At 53.8% G+C, this 21,212-nt stretch overlaps 1 protein-coding gene across 8 annotated transcripts in view; it reads right to left on the bottom strand.

The window, feature by feature from the left end:
• The window catches only part of LOC133358462 (solute carrier family 22 member 15-like), a 56,151-nt gene that overhangs the window by 8,938 nt on the left and 26,001 nt on the right, over window positions 1-21,212 (bottom strand). For 7 of the 8 annotated variants that reach the window (XM_061576759.1, XM_061576756.1, XM_061576755.1 and 4 more), the window contains exon 8: window positions 17,415-19,779. In XM_061576759.1, coding sequence (XP_061432743.1) covers window positions 19,020-19,779 — 760 coding nt within the window. In that variant the 3' untranslated portion in view covers window positions 17,415-19,019. Of the gene's footprint in view, window positions 1-13,745; window positions 13,819-14,596; window positions 14,697-15,592; window positions 15,691-17,414; window positions 19,780-21,212 lie in introns of those variants that run through there. The other variant, XM_061576761.1, reaches the window with a different exon arrangement.

Below are 21,212 nucleotides of genomic sequence, written 5' to 3'. Positions count from 1 at the left end.
GCATGGGCATCGTGGGGCAGGTGGATGCTAACATATCTATCGGGGGTGTGTCGGCCTCGGGAATTGTGTTAATTTCGAGGTCCCTTGCGGTTCCTTGCCTGTTGGGTACTGATTTTCTCGCTAAAATGCCCATTCTAATTCGAATCAATGAAAACTGCATTGAATTGCCGGGGGGCCGTAAAATGGCATTTTCACCGTCCGCCTGGGGGCGACCTGCTCCTGTCGCCCAGGTGCAGGTGTTATCGGAAGTTTCTGTTGATATTCCACCTGGCTCACAGATGCTCATTCCCTTACGACATCGGAAGCCGGTGCCTGGTCGGCAGGGAGCTTTTGGGGTTTTGCTGTCGCCGTCCGCCGCTATTACGGGCGGATCGGCGCTGGTGGGGGCGCAAACTATTGTCCGGCCAGATCAGCGGCCGTTTTTGCAGGTGCTTAACGCGAGTACCGAAAGCGTGTGTGTTCCGGCTGGTACCGTTGTGGCACATGCCACTACGGCGTTTACGGCTCACAGTGATCTGTCCAGCGGGGGGCTAGTTGGGGGTGTTTCACACGATGGAGCGGTGGATGATCGTTGGATTGCTGAATTGTGTGGGGAGAATTCAGCCCTTTCCGGCGAACAACGTTGTGCGATTCGTAAATTATTATCGAGTTATTCGGATGTGTTTAGCTCCGATGATTTGGACTTGGGACGCACCTTGCTGCTTTATCATCATATCGACACAGGGGACGCTGCCCCTATTCGCTTAAACTCGCGTCGGATGAGTCCGGCTGAGCGAGAGCATGTTCGAGGGGCAGTGGATGACATGTTGAACGCGGACATAATATCTCCGTCTAACAGCCCATGGGGCGCGCCTGTTGTGTTGGTTAAAAAGAAGGATGGCAAATTGCGATTTTGTGTCGATTTTCGTAAGTTGAATAAAGTGTCGGTAGCAGATGCGTACCCCCTGCCGCGTATGGACGATTCTCTCGACGCCTTGTCGGGGGCCAAGTTCTTTTCAACGCTAGATCTCTCTTCGGGCTTCTGGCAGCTCCCCCTTGACGAGCCCTCGAGAGAAAAGACTGCTTTCCGTACGCCGCAGGGGTTATTCCAATTTAACTGTCTTCCGATGGGGTTGAATGCGGCCCCTGCCACTTTTCAGAGGTTGATGGAGTTGGTATTAACGGGGTTGCAGTGGGAGACATGTTTGATATATTTAGACGATATTATCGTCTTCAGCCGCACATTTGATGAGGATTTACTGCGGTTGGAGGCTGTATTCACCAGGATGCGTTCTGCTAATTTGAAATTCAAGCCAAAAAAATGTCACCTACTGCAACACTCCGTTCGATACTTGGGGCATATTGTTAGTGCGGACGGGGTGGCCACAGATCCGGAGAAAACTGCGTGTGTCCGTGATTGGCCAACCCCGGCCACGGTGGGTGATGTGCGCCGGTTTTTGGGGTTCGCCTCTTATTATCGGAGGTTTGTTCCAAATTTTGCTACGATTGCGAGGCCTTTGCATCTCCTTACGGGGAAAGGACACAAATTTGTTTGGGGACCGCCGGAGGAGGCGGCGTTTCGAAGCCTGCGTGATCTATTGGCTACGGCACCGACGTTAGATTATCCGGATTTTGAACATCCCTTCATTCTGGATACGGATGCGAGTGACACTGGCATTGGGGCGGTGTTGTCTCAGTCAAAAGGTGGAGTTGAACGCGTAGTGGCATATGGTAGTCGGGTTTTGTCTCCCGCGGAAACCCGCTACTGCGTCACTCTCGCAGGGAACTTTTGGCTATTGTTTTTTTTCTCCGCCAATTTCGACCGTATCTGTACGGTCGGTCGTTTATTGTCCGCACGGACCATGCAGCCTTGCAGTATGCTCTTAAGATGGACCAGCCGTCCGGACAATTGGCAAGGTGGCTGGACACGCTGCAAGAATTTTCCTTCCAAATTCAACATCGGAAGGGTGTGCGTCACGCTAATGCGGACGCGCTTTCCAGGTTGCCGCAGCGATCCCCTTGCACGTGTGCGTCGGGGACGCATAGGTGTGGACCGATTCAGCACCCCCCTCAGCCTGTCGCGCTGGCGGTTGATGTGCCTGAAGCTCCGCTTAAGCCGGGACCAGTTGATGGGGGACCGGCTGATGGGATTTTGCGTCTCCCGAGGTCTGTGTGGATTCGGGAGCAAATGTTGGATGATTCCTTGGTAACGTTACGAAAGCGATCGGAAAAGGCGAGTAGGGGACTCGGCGCGGGTGGTGCGCCGGAATCCGCTCTCCGAGATGGGTTGCTGATGTGGAGGGAAGGGATACAGGAACGCTGGCGTCTGGTTGTACCGGCATCATTGCGGTACGAATTGATCAGGACTCTGCATTGTGACACACTTTTACATCTGGGGGTGCAGAAGACCCTATTGACGCTGCAGCGAGACTATTATTGGCACGGCATGTCGACAGATGTCGTCGGTCACGTTCGCGCGTGTCCCGATTGTGCCCGCCGGAAGCCACCTAAACATCCATATGTGCCGCCGATACAATCTATTCAGGTATCTCGGGTTAATGAATTGGTGGCGTTAGATATTTTGGGACCCTTTCCGCCATCCGCTAGGGGAAATAAGTATTTGCTAGTGGGGGTGGAGTACCTCTCCCGCTGGCCGATGGCCTGGCCTTTGCCGGACCAGTCAGCGGCGTCTATCACAGACGCATTTCTATTTGGGTATGTTATGGACAAGGGGGCGCCGGAGAGGCTCCTTACAGACCAAGGCCGGAATTTTTCGTCTAAATTGTTGGGGGAGGTGTGTGCGGCTCTTGGAACTAAAAAGATACGGACATCCCCCTATCACCCACAAACGGATGGTATGGTGGAACGGTTAAATCGGACCCTGTCCGCCATGCTGTGTCATACGGTCAGTGAAAAACAATCAGATTGGGATTTGCATATCCCTGGGGTGCTTTCGGCGTATCGCATGACGCCGCACGCGGCTACTGTATATTCGCCGTTCTTTCTTATGTACGGCCGTGAAAACGTGCCGCCAATCAATGAGCAGTTGGGAACCGGAGCGAGGGGACCTGTTAAACCTCTTCCTGATTATATTCAGGACAACGTTCGCCGTGTCACTGAGGCGAGGGAAGGAGCCCGCGTGGCTACGGCCAAAGCCCAGGCCCGGAACGAGCGGTGTGCTCGACGTTCAAAGGGGGAGTGCCCCTGGAAAACGGGGGACCTGGCCTGGCTTCATTGCCCACAGGTGCGGCCAGGTACCTCTCCTAAATTACATAAACCATGGCAAGGACCGGTCCGCCTCATCGCGGTTCCCAACCCACAGTCGGCGCGTGTTCGGGTTGGTTCGCGGCGCTGGTTCGTACATACATCTCGGTTGAAGCCGTACATTGCCCCGCGACCTGATGCGTCATCTCCTGAGGTTGCCTTGCCGGGGTCTGTTGCTGCCGACTCGCCCCTGCCTGTGCCTGCTGACCTTGCAAGAGCGCCTGTCGTACCCCTTACAGACAAGCCGGACGTGCCGCCGCAGGAGGGAGGACGCTCCGCTCGCGGGGTGCCGACCGGGGCCGCGGAATCTCCGGGACCTGCAGCCCTTCCTGCCCCGCCACGGACGAGATTACGGGACGCCTCTGAACGGGACCAGGACGGTGGCAGGCCTCCAATGGCGACGGACGAACTTGCTCCTGTCGCCCTTAAAACCCTGCCACGCTCCCGCTCGGCGGGAGGGCCGCCGACCGTCCGGGACGGTCCGGCTACCCGTACTCGCTCGAAATCCCTCACATTTCGTTAACTTGTGTTGTGTTCTTGTTATATTGTTGTTGTATGCTTCGTGTCCTTTAATGTATTGGTCTTTTACGCTCGCATTACTTGTTAGGTTGTTGTTCAGCCGAGGTCGGCTGGATTTTCTCTACGGGGGAGGGTGATGTAATGCGGGCGTGAACGACCTCCCGGAGGTGACGTCATGAGGGGAGGAGTTAGGTCACGTGGGGGAGAGGAGTCAGGTCTATAGGGAGAGAAACCGGAAGAGGAGGGGAGTGACGGGAGACTAAGAACGAGGTAGGCCACGTAGGGCGAGAGCGGGAGAGTGGCGAGATCGCCACGTATGCGGGGAACGAGGTTCGGCACCGTCGGCCAACGGTGACCGACCCGGAGCAGCGAGGAGGCTGCAGGTGGCAGCGGGGGTCTGCACACGGAGTTGGCAGCGGGGGTCTGCATACGGAGTTGGCAGCGGGAGTCTGCACACGGAGTTAGCAGCGAGTCTGCAAGGAGAGGAAGGAGGCTACAATAGTGATAGCAGCCGGGGGCTGCAAGCAGAGTATCTCTAAGAGAGTGCCGTGAGGGTAATTACGAAGAACCCAAATAAAGGACACGGAGTCAGAGAGAAGCGTCCGAGTCTTTTATTACACAGGTAACGAGCTGAGATTAGGAGCACACTCCTAAAGGGAGTGCTCCTAATCTCAGCTTGTTACCTGTGTAATGCGGTTGTAAACGGCCCTTCTGAGGCGCCGTCAGGGGGGGAGGAGTTAGGTCACGTGGGGGGCAGAGGGGTTGAGTATAGAAGGAGGGGAACCGGAAGAGCAAGGGAAGTGACGGGGAACCAGGAACAGAGGAAGGCCACGAAGGGCGAAGCGGGGTGTGGCGAGATCGCCACGAACACGGGGGGAGCGAGGATCGGCACCGTTGGCCAGCGGTGACCGACCCGAAGCAGCGAGGAGGCTGCAGTCAGCAGCGGGGCTGCACAGAGAGGGTGGGCAGCGGGTCTGCATACAGTGACAGCCAGAGGGTCTGCACATAGGGGTAGCAGCGGGAGTCTGCATAGGGGTAGCAGCGAGTCTGCAGGGAGGAGGTTACAGTAGATGAAGCAGAGAGTCAGAGGGGAGAGGAAGCTATAATAGCAGTGAATAGCCGGGGGCTACAAATACAGGAGTTATAACAGAGTGCCGTGTGGGTAAAGACGTGAACCTGAATAAAGACACGAAGACAGAGAGAAGTGTTCGAGTCCTTTTATTACACTGGAGTCAGAAGTGAAACGGCTTGGCGAAACAACTGAGGAAGAAGAATATCCCATCTCCGGCGTCGGCTTCATCATCGGACGACGACGATCTTCCTCCTGAGGTCGGCTTCACTTCGGCGGAGGGAGAGATCCGTGAGGGCCCGGGTGTGGAGGAGGTTGCCGCTGCGTCCGACCCATCTGCGTTGAAGGACGAAGATTTAAGATGGACCCGGATGGCGGAGCAACTGGCGACCCTAAAAACCGTCATCACGGAGTTGTGTGACCTTGTCACGCCAAGGGCGGCGTTGGAAGGTGATGGTGGTGATCGGCAGGAGCCCGGGTCGTCTTCGATGGCGCCGCCATCGGCCACGCGGCGTGAAGACACCATCTTGGGCGTGGCGCACCACGGAAGGCGGGAAGCCGCCATTTTGGGGCCGCCACGAGGTTCGTCCGCCATCTTAGCGACACCGCGTTGCGACGCCTTGCTGAACTTGCCGCCGGAAGAGTCGGTGACGGACGGAAGCAGGCCAAGGAGCCGCAGTCGTCACCTTACAACTGTTAAGGAGTTCTCCATCGGGGGCGATTGGAGTGCGTTCGCTTGTCGATTTTTGGCGGCGGTACGAACGGCAAGGTGGACGGACGCCGAGGCGCTGGAGGTGCTTCCGACTCTCCTTGACGATGAGTCTGTTCGTTTTTTTCGCTCTATAAAAGCTGCGAAGAAGAAAACATTGCGTGGAGTGTTCGACGAAATGGCGGACGCGTACGAGCCACCGGATGACGCCCATCGCCGCTTCGTGCAGCGGCAACGCGCACCGGAGGAGTCGCCTGTAGCGTACAGGGGCGCCGTGCTGGAACTCGCGATGGCCGCTTACCCGGAGACGGAGCCTGACCTGCTGGAACCTCTCATCTTGGGGAAGATGTTGGAGTTATCCCGGGATCTGGGCATTCCTATGCCGGCGTGCGGTCACGAGAAACTCACGTCCCGGACCGCGGCCAAGTGTTTGGACGCCCAGTTCAATCTCCGCCGCTGGAAACAAGTCACGGCGTGGACGGGCGGTCCTGTCGTCGATGGGGGGGCCGTAGGGTGGGACCCTACAAAGGCCGTGTACGTGCCGGATGCGACCGGCCCAAAGGAGCTGTCGGCCGCCTCCACTCCGTGGCCGGCTCGAAGCGGGCCGGGGCTGCGGGCTCCGCCGCCGGCGCGGCCACGTCGGGACGGGGTGCCTGCTGCGCGCCGACCCGACGTCGACTGTTTCCGCTGCGGCCGTCGGGGCCACTATGCCAGGGACTGCTGGGCCCGGGTTCCGGGGCCGCCCCAGCAGGAGGCCTCGATCGCGGACGTCCCAAAGAAAGACCCTCCGGCACAGGCAAGTCGGTGCGCACCAGACACCCGGCAAGGCCTGACACCTCACTCATCGCCGTTGTTGTGCGACGCGGATGTTCTAAAATATGGGAGGCCAGTATCTGCGCCTTGTCGCTCGATAACGCAGTGGCGTAAGTTGGCTCGGCGGGTTGTCGCGGCCGCTACAGGTTCGTCCACTGTACCGGGGTCGATCCAAGGGGTGGACGTGCGTATTTTGGTGGATTCCGGGGCGTCCGCGACCATTATTTCGGATGTCATATTCCATCTTTTGAACATCCCACCGGGGGCCGTGAGGCCGGCTTACGCTTCCTGCATCGCTGCGAACGGGGGTAGTATGGGCATCGTGGGACAGGTGGACGCTAATATTTCTATCGGGGGGGTCTCGGCCTCGGGCGTTGTGTTAATTTCGAGGTCCCTGGCGGTCCCTTGCTTGTTGGGCACGGATTTTTTGGCTAAGATGCCCATTCTAATTAGAATCAATGAAAATTGCATTGAACTACCAGGGGGCCGCAAATTGGCGTTTTTACAGTCCACCTTGGGGCGACCGGCTCCGGTTGCCCAGGTGCAGGCGTTATCGGAAGTTTCAGTTGATATTCCACCTGGCTCGCAGATGCTCATTCCCCTACGATACCGGAAGCCGGTTCCGGGTCGGCAGGGTGCTTGTGGAATTTTGCTGTCGCCGTCCGCCGCTGTTACGGGCGGATTGGCACTGGTGGGGGCGCAAACCATTGTCCGTCCGGATCAACGCCCGTTTTTGCAGGTGTTAAATGCGAGTTCTGAAAGCGTGTGTGTGCCGGCTGGTACCGTTGTGGCACACGCCACTACGGCGTTTACGGCTCAGAGTGACATTCCGGACGGGGGGCTGGTGGGTGGTGTTTCACACGACGGAGGGGTGGACGATCGTTGGATCGCCGAACTATGTGCGGAAAATTCGGCCCTTTCCGCTGAGCAGCGTTGTGCGATTCATAAATTATTAGCGAGCTATTCCGATGTGTTTAGCTCGGACGATTTGGACTTGGGACGCACCTCGCTGCTCTCTCATCACATCGAAACGGGGGACGCGGCCCCTATCCGCTTGAACTCGCGTCGGATGAGTCCGGCTGAGCGTGAGCACGTGCGAGGGGCAGTGGAAGACATGTTGAAAGCGGATATTATATCTCCGTCTAATAGCCCGTGGGGCGCGCCTGTCGTGTTGGTTAAAAAGAAAGATGGTAAATTACGATTTTGTGTGGATTTTCGGAAGTTGAATAAAGTGTCGGTGGCAGATGCGTATCCCCTGCCGCGTATGGACGATTCTCTCGACGCCTTGTCAGGGGCTAAGTTTTTTTCAACGCTAGATCTCTCTTCGGGCTTCTGGCAGCTTCCCCTTGACGAGCCCTCGCGGGAAAAGACAGCGTTCCGTACGCCGCAGGGGTTGTTCCAATTTAACTGTCTGCCGATGGGGTTGAATGCAGCCCCTGCCACCTTTCAGAGATTGATGGAGTTGGTATTGACGGGGTTGCAGTGGGAGACATGTCTCATTTATTTAGATGATATTATTGTCTTCCGCCGCACATTTGATGAGCATTTATTGCGGTTGGAGGCCGTTTTTGCCAGAATGCGTTCTGCTAATTTGAAATTCAAGCCTAAGAAATGTCATCTACTGCAACGTTCCGTTCGATACTTGGGACATATTGTTAGTGCGGACGGGGTGGCCACGGATCCAGAGAAAACTGCGTGTGTCCGGGATTGGGCAACCCCCGCCACGGTGGGTGATGTGCGTCGGTTTTTGGGGTTCGCCTCATATTACCGGAGGTTTGTTCCGAATTTCGCTACTATCGCCAGGCCTTTGCATCTCCTTACTGGGAAGGGGCACAAATTTGTGTGGGGACCGCCGGAGGAGGCGGCGTTTCGGAGCCTGCGCGATCTACTGGCTACTGCGCCGACGTTGGATTATCCGGACTTTGAACATCCCTTCATTCTGGATACTGATGCGAGTGACACCGGGATTGGGGCGGTGTTGTCCCAGTCAAAAGGTGGTGTTGAGCGTGTGGTGGCGTACGGGAGTCGGGTTTTGTCTCCCGCGGAAACTCGTTACTGCGTCACTCGCAGGGAACTTTTGGCTATTGTGTATTTTCTCCGCCAATTTCGACCGTATCTGTACGGTCGGTCGTTTATTATCCGAACGGACCATGCGGCCTTGCAGTACGCTCTTAAGATGGACCAGCCATCCGGACAATTGGCGAGATGGCTGGACACGTTGCAAGAATTCTCCTTCCAAATTCACCATCGGAAGGGTGTGCGTCACGCTAACGCGGACGCACTGTCCAGGTTGCCGCAACAATCCCCTTGTGCGTGTGCGTCGGGGACGCATAGGTGTGGACCGGCTCAGCCCCCCCCTCAGCCTGTCGCGCGGGCAGTGGATGTTCTCGAACCTCCGCTTACACCGGGACCGGTTGAAGGGGGACCGGCTGACGGGATTTTGCGTCTTCCAAGGTCTGTGTGGATTCGGGAGCAAATGTTGGACGATTCTTTGGTGTCGTTACGGAAACGAACGGAGAGGGCGGGTAAGGAAGTCGGTGCGGGTGGTAATTCGGAAACTGCTCTCCGAGATGGGTTACTGATGTGGAGGGAAGGGATACAGGAACACTGGCGTCTCGTTGTGCCCGCGTCATTGCGCTATGAGCTGATTAGATCTTTGCACTGTGACACACTTTTACACCTGGGGGTGCAGAAAACCCTATTGACGCTGCAACGAGACTATTATTGGCACGGCATGACGACGGATGTCGTCGGTCACGTTCGCGCGTGTCCCGATTGTGCCCGCCGTAAGCCGCCTAAACATCCATATGTTCCGCCGATACAATCGATTAAAGTATCTCGGGTTAATGAGCTGGTGGCGTTAGATATTTTGGGACCCTTTCCGCCATCAGCTAAAGGGAATAAGTATTTACTGGTGGGGGTGGAGTACCTCTCTCGCTGGCCGATGGCCTGGCCCTTGCCTGACCAGTCAGCGGCGTCTATCACTGACGCCTTTCTATTTGGGTATGTAATGGACAAAGGGGCTCCGGAGAGGCTCCTTACGGATCAGGGACGTAACTTTTCGTCTAAATTGTTGGGGGAGGTGTGTGCGGCTCTTGGAACTAAAAAGATACGGACGTCCCCCTACCACCCGCAAACGGATGGTATGGTGGAACGGTTGAATCGGACTCTGTCCGCCATGCTGTGCCATACAGTCGGGGAAAACCAATCTGATTGGGATTTGCATATCCCTGGGGTGCTTTCGGCGTATCGCATGACGCCGCACGCGGCTACTGGATACTCGCCGTTTTTCCTTATGTACGGCCGTGAGAACGTGCCGCCGATTCATGACCAGTTGGGAACCGGTGCGAGGGGGCCTGTTAAGCCTCTTCCTGAGTATATTAAGGACAACGTTCGGCGTGTCGCTGAGGCGAGGGAAAATGCCCGCATGGCTACTGCCAAGGCTCAGGCCAAGAATGAGCGGTGTGCCCGACGTTCAAAGGGGGAGTGTCCCTGGAAAAAGGGGGACCTGGCCTGGCTTCATTGCCCACAGGTGCGGCCAGGTACATCTCCTAAATTACATCGACCTTGGCAGGGTCCGGTCCGCCTCATTGAGGTTCCCAACCCACAGTCGGCGCGTGTTCAGGTTGGTGCACGGCGTTGGTTCGTGCACACGTCCCGGTTGAAGCCATACATTGCCCCACGGCCGGATGCGTCATCTCCCGAAGTTGCCTTGCCGGGGTCTGTTGCTGCCGACTCGACCTTGCCTGTGTCTGCTGACCTTGCGAGAGCGCCTGTCGTACCCTTCACAGACAATCCGGCCGTGACAGCGCAGGGAGGAGGACCTTCCGCTTGTGGGACGCCGACCGGAGCCGCAGAACCCACAGGACCTGCAGCTCTTCCTATCCCTCCGCGGACGCGAGTACGGGATGTTTCTGGACGCGAGCGGGACAGTGGCGGGCCTCCAATGGCGACGGAAGAACTTGCGCCCGTCGCCCCTAAAACCCTTCCACGTTCCCGCTCGGCGGGTGGGCCGCCGACCGTCCGGGACGGCCCGGCTACCCGTACTCGCTCGAAATCCCTCACGTTTCGTTAGATTGTGTTGTGTTGTGTTATTGTTATAATGTTCTTCAATGCTTCGTGTCTTTTTGCGTGTTGGCCCTTTACACCCGCATTGCTTTTCAGGTTGCAATTCAGCCGAGGTCGGCTGGATTTTCTTTAGGGGGGAGGGTGATGTAATGCGGTTGTAAACGGCCCTTCTGAGGCGCCGTCAGGGGGGGAGGAGTTAGGTCACGTGGGGGGCAGAGGGGTTGAGTATAGAAGGAGGGGAACCGGAAGAGCAAGGGAAGTGACGGGGAACCAGGAACAGAGGAAGGCCACGAAGGGCGAAGCGGGGTGTGGCGAGATCGCCACGAACACGGGGGGAGCGAGGATCGGCACCGTTGGCCAGCGGTGACCGACCCGAAGCAGCGAGGAGGCTGCAGTCAGCAGCGGGGCTGCACAGAGAGGGTGGGCAGCGGGTCTGCATACAGTGACAGCCAGAGGGTCTGCACATAGGGGTAGCAGCGGGAGTCTGCATAGGGGTAGCAGCGAGTCTGCAGGGAGGAGGTTACAGTAGATGAAGCAGAGAGTCAGAGGGGAGAGGAAGCTATAATAGCAGTGAATAGCCGGGGGCTACAAATACAGGAGTTATAACAGAGTGCCGTGTGGGTAAAGACGTGAACCTGAATAAAGACACGAAGACAGAGAGAAGTGTTCGAGTCCTTTTATTACACCTGTATAAAAGACACCTGTTCACAGAAGCAATCAATCAATCAGATTCCAAACTCTCCACCATGGCCAAGACCAAAGAGCTCTCCAAGGATGTCAGGGACAAGATTGTAGACCTACAAAAGGCTGGAATGGGCTACAAGACCATCGCCAAGCAGCTTGGTGAGAAGGTGACAACAGTTGGTGCGATTATTCGCAAATGGAAGAAACACAAAAGATCTATCAATCTCCCTCAGCCTGGGGCTCCATGCAAGATCTCACCTCGTGGAGTTGCAATGATCATGAAAACGGTGAGGAATTAGCCCAGAACTACACGGGAGGATCTTGTCAATGATCTCAAGGCAGCTGGGACCATAGTCACCAAGAAAACTGTTGGTAACACACTACGCCGTGAAGGACTGAAATTATGCAGCGCCCGCAAAGTCCCCCTGCTCAAGAAAGCACATATACATGCCTGTCTGAAGTTTGCCAATGAACATCTGAATGATTCAGAGGACAACTGGGTGAAAGTGTTGTGGTCAGATGAGACCAAAATGGAGCTCTTCGGCATCAACTCAACTCGCCGTGTTTGGAGGAGGAGAAATGCTGCCTGTGACCCCAAGAACACCATCCCCACCGTCAAACATGGAGGTGGAAACATTATGCTTTGGGGGTGTTTTTCTGCTAAGGGGACAGGACAATGTCACCGCATCAAAGAGACGATGGACGGGGCCATGTCCCATCAAATCTTGGGTGAGAACCTCCTTCCCTAAGCCAGGGCATTGAAAATGGGTCGTGGATGGGTATTCCAGCATGACACTGACCCAAAACACACGGCCAAGGCAACAAAGGAGTGGCTCAAGAAGAAGCACATTAAGGTCCTGGAGTGGCCTAGCCAGTCTCCAGACCTTAATCCCATAGAAAATCTGTGGAGGGAGCTGAAGGTTCGAGTTGCCAAACGTCAGCCTCGAAACCTTAATGACTTGGAGAAGATCTGCAAAGAGGAGTGGGACAAAATCCCTCCTGAGATGTGTGCAAACCTGGTGGCCAACTACAAGAAACGTCTGACCTTTGTGATTGCCAACAAGGGTTTTGCCACCAAGTACTAAGTCATGTTTTGCAGAGGGGTCAAATACTTATTTCTCTCATTAAAATGCAAATCAATTTATAACATTTTTGACATGCGTTTTTCTGGATTTTGTTGTTGTTATTCTGTGTCTCACTGTTCAAATAAACCTACCATTAAAATGATAGACTGATCATTTCTTTGTCAGTGGGCAAACGTACAAAATCATCAGGGGATCAAATACTTTTTTCCCTCACTGTATAGAGGAATGTCCACCCTTCATGGTGGCAGGAGCCAGAGCTGGTCCACCGGACCTCCTGAATACCACAGAGATCCAGGCAGTACCGGTCCGACAGAGGAGTGGCAGCCTCTCCTCCGCAGTGAGCGTTTGAACATTCCACATGGCCACCCGTGGTGGTTCTTTGTTGTTTCTGGAGGAGCCCCGAGGGTAAGGATTCAGTCTCCTGGCTTTGCCAAATGGGGTTTGGCCAGGAGACATCATAGACACCTGTCCCCCCGGGGCCTCCAGCACAAGCTTAGTAGAACAAATTTATTGTGGTTTTGTGGTAATTAATTTAAGGTGGAGGTGTTACCAGCCCCCCACACCCGTCCAGAGCCTCCATTTGGCCGCTGTGGTGGTTACAAACGCCATGAGGGCAATGACCAATCTACAGTGGCCCTCACACCACGGCACTTACCACCACAGCGTTGCCATCCGGCACCAACGAGGAGGTAGGGGGTTGTTTTTGCCAGACAACATTCACACACAAATATCCATTCACACACACACACACGTGCATTCACACACGCGCGCGTGCTCGCATACAATGTGCGTAACCAATACAAATATCTCCCGTATTGCCTGACCAGACTGCTGGGGCAAGTGCTGTTAGCGAGTAGCACCTACGAAGGTCGGCACGGCACACGAGGGCGTGGGTTGCTAGCACAGCCATGCACGGCAACCTTTGTCTCCCCAGTGAAGATGTTTAATACACATCGCAACAGGTACTTAATTTACGGCTGAGTAGACCTAGGGAAGGCCCAGGACCGGTTCAGATAATCGTCACTGGTGTTGGCCGTGAGCGGGAATCAAACTCAGGCCGCGCAGCGCGCTAACCACTGTGCCACTGCACACCTATACACACATACACACTCATAATCACACACACACACACGTACAACAATAACAACGTCACCAGGGTATGACTCTGCATCACCTCGTGTGAACTCATGACCCCGAGTGACCCTGCCATTACTTTTTATTTACTATTTACTATTTCTTATTATGCCAAGGCAAGGCCCACTGAGCTATGTAGACCTGAGAGAGAGAGAGACACGCACACTCCAAATATACAGCAGGTGTCAGGGTCGCAATCAAACCCTCAACCTCCTGTATACCAGGCGAGGTAGTTAACATCTCATAACTGTGGTGCCCGAGATTAGAATGGCCATGTCAGAGACACTGAGAAGCCTGGGTTCCAATCTGGTGCTTGCTGACAGGAATTGTCTCAACAGCCAATGTAGGCTTTGAATGCGACCCTGCGTGACCTCGTGTGACCCCGCGTGACCCTACGTGACCCCACGTGACCCCGCCTCACCAGACTGGGGATGAATGGAGCGAGGATCCCGCCCAGACGGGAGGACGTGGAGCTCAAGCCCAGGGCGACATTCCTGGGCGGAGGCGAGAAGGATCGTTACAACACAGCTTGTTATCACGCAGCTGCTTATGAATGCGCTACAACACCGCTCGTTATAACAGAGGAGTTATAACAGAGGAGTTATAACAAAGGAGTTATAACACAGGAATTATAACAGCTTGTTATAACGCAGCTTCTTATTAACTCGCTACGATACAGCTCGTTACAACGCAGGTGTTATAACGCAGCTTGTTATACCGCTGCACCTTATGAACTCGCTATAACACAGCTCGTTACAACGCAGGTGTTATAATGCAGCTTGTTAGTGCTAAATAAATTCGTTTTTCAATCTAACACCGGAAGGAGGAGCGTTCCAGACGGCCACAGAAGCGCATCTGATTGCCTCCCAGCCGTGTAATTGCTCACCAGTGTGAGTGCAACTCTCCTGGATAAATTTGTCAAATTATTAAATCGTTATTACGGCACCACGGTAGGGAAATGTTAGCTCCCTCGCCTGGTATACGGGAGGTCGTGGGTTCGATCACGACCATGACGCCTGTTGTATATTTTGGGTTTGCGTGTCTCTCTCCCCGTGGAGTTTTCTCCAAGTCCTCCGGTTTTTCCCTCCACATTTAGAATCGTCATCACGCGTTTAGAATGTTATAAATTTCCACACGATGATGATGATGAGCCACTTCGTTGAGCTATCACTTGCGTTGGCAAGGTGGCTTCTGAAACAGAGCTACGTAGCTCGGTGGGTAGCCTTACCTGGTAAAGTAAAAAAAAATATTTTAGTTTTTTTGATGGTTAACCTGATGGAGGTGGGGTAGAGTTCGGAGGTGTAGATGTAGACGATGCTGAAGGCAGCGCTGATGCACAGCTTCCCTGCTAGGGCCAGGTACTGGCGCGCCACTGCGCACCACAAAAAGACAAAGATCCCATGTATCGCCTGAACAGACTGGATGAACAATTGCTGTTAGCGGACACCTATGAATGCCGGCACGGCACACGAGGGAGAGGGTGGCCAGCACCACGCCCGGCCGCTTTTGTGTAATCCAAAGCACTCGTATATCAATTTCCCCATAAGAAATAATGGAAACTCAGATGATTCGTTCCACAACCCAAAAATACTGTATTCATATAAAAATAATTAATACAAAATACCTTTTTATATTTTTATTATTTAAATTTAACATAAAGTAATCAAATTTATTTATTACATTTAATCGTGGCTGGTGTGAGGAAGACGAGAGAGAGGAGAGGAGGAGGGGGCCATTGTTGCAGTACAGTTACTAAAGAACAGTCACTACACTTGGACACAAAATAAAAAATGCTTTACGCACACACACACGTGGTCACAACACTATAGTGAACAGTCTACGCTCGCACGGATGTTGACTCTACGAGTGAGGCACGCCGACTGAGACCGAGCATGGGAGACGATTACCCACAATCCCGCAGCGAGAGAGAGAGAAGAACCATCGGCTCAGTTGTGATCACGTGACGCTCGGCAGACAAAGCGTATACTGTACGCACTGCTCGTATTGCAAGACCTCGCTCGTTTATCAAGTTAAAATTTATCAAAAAATTTGCTCGTCTTGCAAAACACTCGCAGACCAAGTTACTCGCAATCTAAGGTTTTACTGTACTTAATTTGAGGCCGAGTCGATCTAGGGGAGGCCCAGGACTGGTTCAGATAATCATCACCGGTGTCAGCCGTGAACGTGAATCGAACTCGGGATATCACCGGCTTCGTAGTGCAGCCCGCCCCACAGCTCCCCGCCACCACACACACGAGACCAACTCACCCTCGCGCTCACCAGCCTGCGTCACCAGCGCCGCAACGACGATGCACGCGATACCCCCGCAACTCAGGAAGCCCGAGAGACCGCGTCTGCGTCCGCACCTGAGGGAGAGGGGAGACACAAAGCTCAGCCACTTCGAACCACGCAAGCACGGCCAATCACAGCCGCGCAGGCTCAGCCAATCACAGCCACGCAAGGCTCGGCCAATCACAGCCGCGCAGGCTCAGCCACTCCGAACCACGCAAGCACGGCCAATCACAGCCGCGCAGGCTCAGCCAATCACAGCCACGCAAGGCTCGGCCAATCACAGCTGCGCAGGCTCGGCCACTCCCAACCACAGAGGCTCAGCCAATCACAGCCACGCAAGCTCGGCCAATCACAGCCACGCAGGCTCAGCCAATCACAGCCCTGCAGGCTCAGCCAATCACAGCCACGCAGGCTCGGCCAATCCCAGCCACGCAAGCTTGGCCACGCCCAACCACGCAAGCTCAGCCAATCACAGCCACGCAAGCTCAGCCAATCACAGCCACGCAGGCTCAGCCAATCCCAGCCACGCAAGCTTGGCCACGCCCAGCCACTCAATCTCAGCCAATCACAGCCCTGCAGGCTCAGCCAATCCCAGCCTTGTGGGTTCACAAATAAAATAATTTTGTATTTAACCAGGTAAGGCCCACTTTACTACGTAGCTCGTTTTCAGAAGTGACCTAGTCACAAGTGATTGCTCAACGAAGTGGCTTATCATCATGTGGAAATGTATTGCAGCCAAATACTATAAATGTGTGATTTTAAACGTGGAGCGAAACACCGGAGGACCCGGAGAAAAATCCACGTGACCACAGGAAGAATATGCAAACACCAAAATTACAGCAGATGTCAGGGTCAGGATCGTACCCACGAACTCCTATATACCAGGCGAGGTAGTTAACGTCTCACCACCGTGATGCCCTAGATTAGAATGGCCATGTCAGAGACACTGAGAAGCCGGGATTCCAATGTGGTGCCCATTAACAGCATGTGTTTCAACAGCCCAAGTGGGCCATTTGGGGGATCTATTTTCCATTTCGTATGTGTACCAATGTGGTGCGGTGCTTCGCGCACTGAACAGAGTTCGATTTCCGCTCATGGCCAGGAACAGTTACAGCGAATATATAAACCAGTCGTGGGCCTCCTCTAGGACGACTCAGCCTTAAATGTGTATCTGGTGCAGTTTGTGTAAAGATCACCATCATTGGGGAGGCAAAGGCGGCAGGGACGTGGTGCTGGCTACCCACCACCTCGTGTGCAGCTCTGGCCTTCGTAGGTCTTCGCTAACAGCACTTGCTCCAACAGTCGGTTCAGGCTATACAGGAGATATTTGTCTTGTGTGTGTATGTGCGTGGTTATAGTGGTGCGTATGTATATGTAGAGGAGTATTGTGAGCAACCACGAGGGGGCGAACAGAGGGAGGTGCGAGCGAGTTGACAGTTAGGGATCACGTCATGGTGAAGAGGTACCTACGGGAACAAAGGCGGATCCGAGCTATGGGGAGGAGCCGCCAAAGGGGAACTTAAGTGGGACCCCCTGGGGAGCCAGGGCAAGAATCGGCTGCAAGGTGTCTCTCCCTCCTCATCACCGGGCGGTGTTGGATAAACCCCCGCTCCGGGCAGACGAGTTGGAGAGCCCTAAAGGATAGCCGAAGGCAGGACCAGGTACTGTTCAGAGTCCGGGGTAAAGGACCCCGACAGAGAGCACCTACCTCTGGTGTGAGTTAGAGTGTTGACTTCAACAGTGTTTAATAAACGGCAACAGCCCTTACAGCATTCCACGTCCCCGCGTGGTTCTGCGGCACAACATATCTGTAATTGTGTGTGTGTGCGTATAGCGGTGCGTGTGTATATGTACGTGTGTGTGTGTGTGGGGAGCGGCAGTGTAGCGATTAGCGCGCCGTGCTAAGAATCCGGCAAACCACCGCTTACGGCCAACACAAGTGACGATTATCTGAATTGGTCCTGGCCTCCCCTAAATCGACTCCGCCTCAAATGAATACCTGGTCCGGTGTGTGAACATCACCGCTGGGGAGACAAAGGCGGCCAGGTGCTCGCTAACAGCACTTGCTCCAACAGCCTCTTAAGGCGAAACAGATGAACCTCCGTCTGTACAGTCATACCTCGGTATACAACTGCTTTGGAATACGTCGAATTTGGTATACGTCGTGTTTTGACGAGAAAAAATGTCTTGGGATACGACGCGCTTGCTAGAACTTGTATGGGTCGGGATGAGTCACCGCGTACCCGCGTATGCCCCACCCCCAATAAAGCTCTAACAAGCCGTAACAGTATTGTGTGAAATGACCAGACAATGTCACACTTCAGGAACATTCTTAGAAGAAGGCAAAAACAAACTTCAATGGACAGGTTTTTAGTAAAACTCAAACCCGGTGAGCCTCAACCAGGTCCAAGCCAAGAAAAGAGACAAAAAAGAGAAAAAACCTCAGAATTTCAGCTTCCTGAAGTTTTAATGGAAGGGGACTCTCCTTCCAAAAAATAACATCTCCTCCCCTTCCTCACCACCATCCTCGTAGGCTATCAACTCCTCTCAGCAAGGCAAAGTGATGTTACTTTTTATTTCAATTTATTGTAATTTACTTATGCATTTATTTTAATTTATTTATGTATTTATTTTAATTTCTACATTTATTTTAATTTACGTATGTGTAGGGGATCTGCGAGCCACCCTCACGGACACGCACCACGCAAACACGACTTCACCCGGACCAAGGCGCGCTAGACGGGAATGTGTATTGGAGATGAGTTAAAGGGCGGAATGCGCGGGACAGGGGTCAGGGGTCAAAGGGCAGTGACGTCACCCGGACCAAGGCGCGCCAGACGGGAATGTGTCTTGGGGATGGGTTAAAGGGCGGAATGCGCTGGACAGGGGTCAGGGGTCAAAGGGCAGTGACGTCACCCGGACCAAGGCGTGCCAGACGGGAATGTGTCTTGGGGATGGGTTAAAGGGCGCTGTGGGACCGGGGTTGGTTGTGGAACGAGTGTAGCTGTGCATTGGTGAACTAAAGAAGTGCTTCAAAATATTCTCTTCATATGCATTTTAGTAATAAGTAGTGTCTAAATTGTTTATACAACCCCATTAATGTATAATATGCCATATAAAATACCATTTCTTACACTCTGGAACGGATTATTTCCTTTCCCTTTATTTCTTACAGGAAAAATTCGTTTGGTATCTACGTCATTTTCGGTATAAGTCCTACCACCTTCTGTAACGAATTAACGACGTATACCGAGGTACCACTGTACCTTTATAGACGTGCGTAGATGGGTGTCGTGTATACTATGAGCCGTGTGTACTATGTGCTTGTGTGTACTATGTGTACTGTGTACTGTGTGTACTGTGTGCCGTGTGTACTGTGTGCCGTGTACTGTGTGTACTGTGTCTACTGTGTGCCGTGTGTACTGTGTGTACTATGCGCTGTGTGTACTGCGTGCACTGTGCGTGGTGTGTACCGTGTGTACTGTGTGTACTGTGTGCCGTGCGTACTGTGTGTACCGTGTGTACCGTGTGTACTGTGTGCCGTGTACTGTGTGTACTGTGTGTACTGTGTGCCGTGTGTACTGTGTGTACTGTGTGCCGTGTGTACTGTGTGTACTGTGTGTACTGTGTGTACTGTGTGCCGTGTGTACTGTGTGTACTGTGTGCCGTGTGCCGTGTGTACTGTGTGTACTGTGTGCCGTGTGTACTGTGTGTACTGTGTGCCGTGTGTACTGTGTGTACTGTGTGCCGTGTGTACTGTGTGTACTGTGTGTACTGTGTGCCGTGTGTACTGTGTGTACTGTGTGTACTGTGTGTGCCACGTGCACTGTGCGCGGTGTGTACTGTGTGTACTGTGTGCCGTGTGTACTGTGTGTACTGTGTGTACTGTGTGCCGTGTGGACTGTGTGCTGTGTGTACTGTGTGTACTGTGTGCACTGTGTGTAGTATGTGTCGTGTGTACTGTGTGTACTGCGTGCACTGTGCGTGGTGTGTACTGTGTGCACGATGCACTAGGTGGGTACCAGGAGGCGTTGATGAGAAACAGGGACAGGGGGTACGAGGGCAGCTCCGCCAGCCCGGAGAGCGCCAGCCCCATGTGGACGTCACGGCTGAGGTCTCCCACGCCCAGCGTGAGGCCGTAATACACGAGGCTGCACACAAACCTGCACACACAGCACACACAGCACACACAGCACACACATCACACACGGCACACACGGCACACACGGCACACACAGCACACACAGCACACACAGCACACACATCACACACAGCACACACGGCACACACGGCACACACGGCACACACAGCACACACAGCACACACAGCACACACATCACACACGGCACACACGGCACACACGGCACACACAGCACACACAGCACACACGACACATCGTACACACGGCACATAGTACACACGGCACATCGTACACACGGCACATACTACACACAGCCCGTAGTACACGAGGCTGCACACAAACCTGCACACACATCACACACATCACACACGACACATCGTACACACGACATATCGTACACACGACACATCGTACACACAGCACACACGGCACATAGTACACACGACATATCGTACACACGACACATCGTACACACAGTACACACAGCACACACAGCACACGACACATACTACACACAGCCCGTAGTACACGAGGCTGCACACAAACCTGCACACACAGCACACACGGCGCATCGTACACACGGCATACACAGCACACACATCACACACAGTACACACGGCGCATCGTACACACAGCACATACTACGCACAGCCCGTAGTACACGAGGCTGCACACAAACCTGCATACACAGCACACACAGTACACACAGCACACACGACACATTGTACACACGGCACATACTACACACGGCACATCGTACACACAGCCTGGAGTACATGAGGCTGCACAAGAAACCTGTACACACTGTACACACGACACAGTACACATGGCACACAGTGCACACAGCTTAACACGTAGGCTTTCGTGGCCAATATCCATAATACAGGTTTTTTTTGGGTTAGATCGCGTAATTACAACTAGCTTCATCAGGCGACAGCCACATCTGTGGATAAATCCCCTTGTTTCGTTCCTTCTGCAGACGTAGATGCCACTGGTTCGTCACATTCTGAAGATGCCATTGGTTCTTCATGTTCTGCAGATGTAGATGCCACCGGTTCTTCACGTTCTGCAGATGTAGATGCCACTGGTTCTTCACGCTCTGCAGACGTAGATACCACTGGTTCTTCACGTTCTGCAGATGTAGATTCCATTAGTTCCTCACGTTCTGCAGATGTAGATGCCACTGGTTCTTCACGTTCTGCAGATGTAGATGCCACCAGTTCTTCACGTTCTGCAGATGTAGATACCACTGGTTCTTCACGTTCTGCAGACGTAGATGCCACTGGTTCTTCACGCTCTGCAGACGTATATACCACTGGTTCGTCACGTTCTGCAGATGTAGATGCCATTGGTTCTTCACGTTCTGCAGATGTAGATGCCACTGATTCTTCACGTTCTGCAGATGTAGATGCCATTGGTTCTTCACGTTCTGCAGATGTAGATGCCATTGGTTCT

Source organism: Lethenteron reissneri, chromosome 62 (assembly GCF_015708825.2).
Source record: "Lethenteron reissneri isolate LAM-NWPU_2019-01 chromosome 62, ASM1570882v1, whole genome shotgun sequence".
NCBI classification, from domain to species: Eukaryota; Metazoa; Chordata; class Hyperoartia; order Petromyzontiformes; family Petromyzontidae; genus Lethenteron; species Lethenteron reissneri.
Note: the sequence above shows the minus strand (reverse complement) of the source record. Positions and strands in the feature narration are given on the sequence as shown.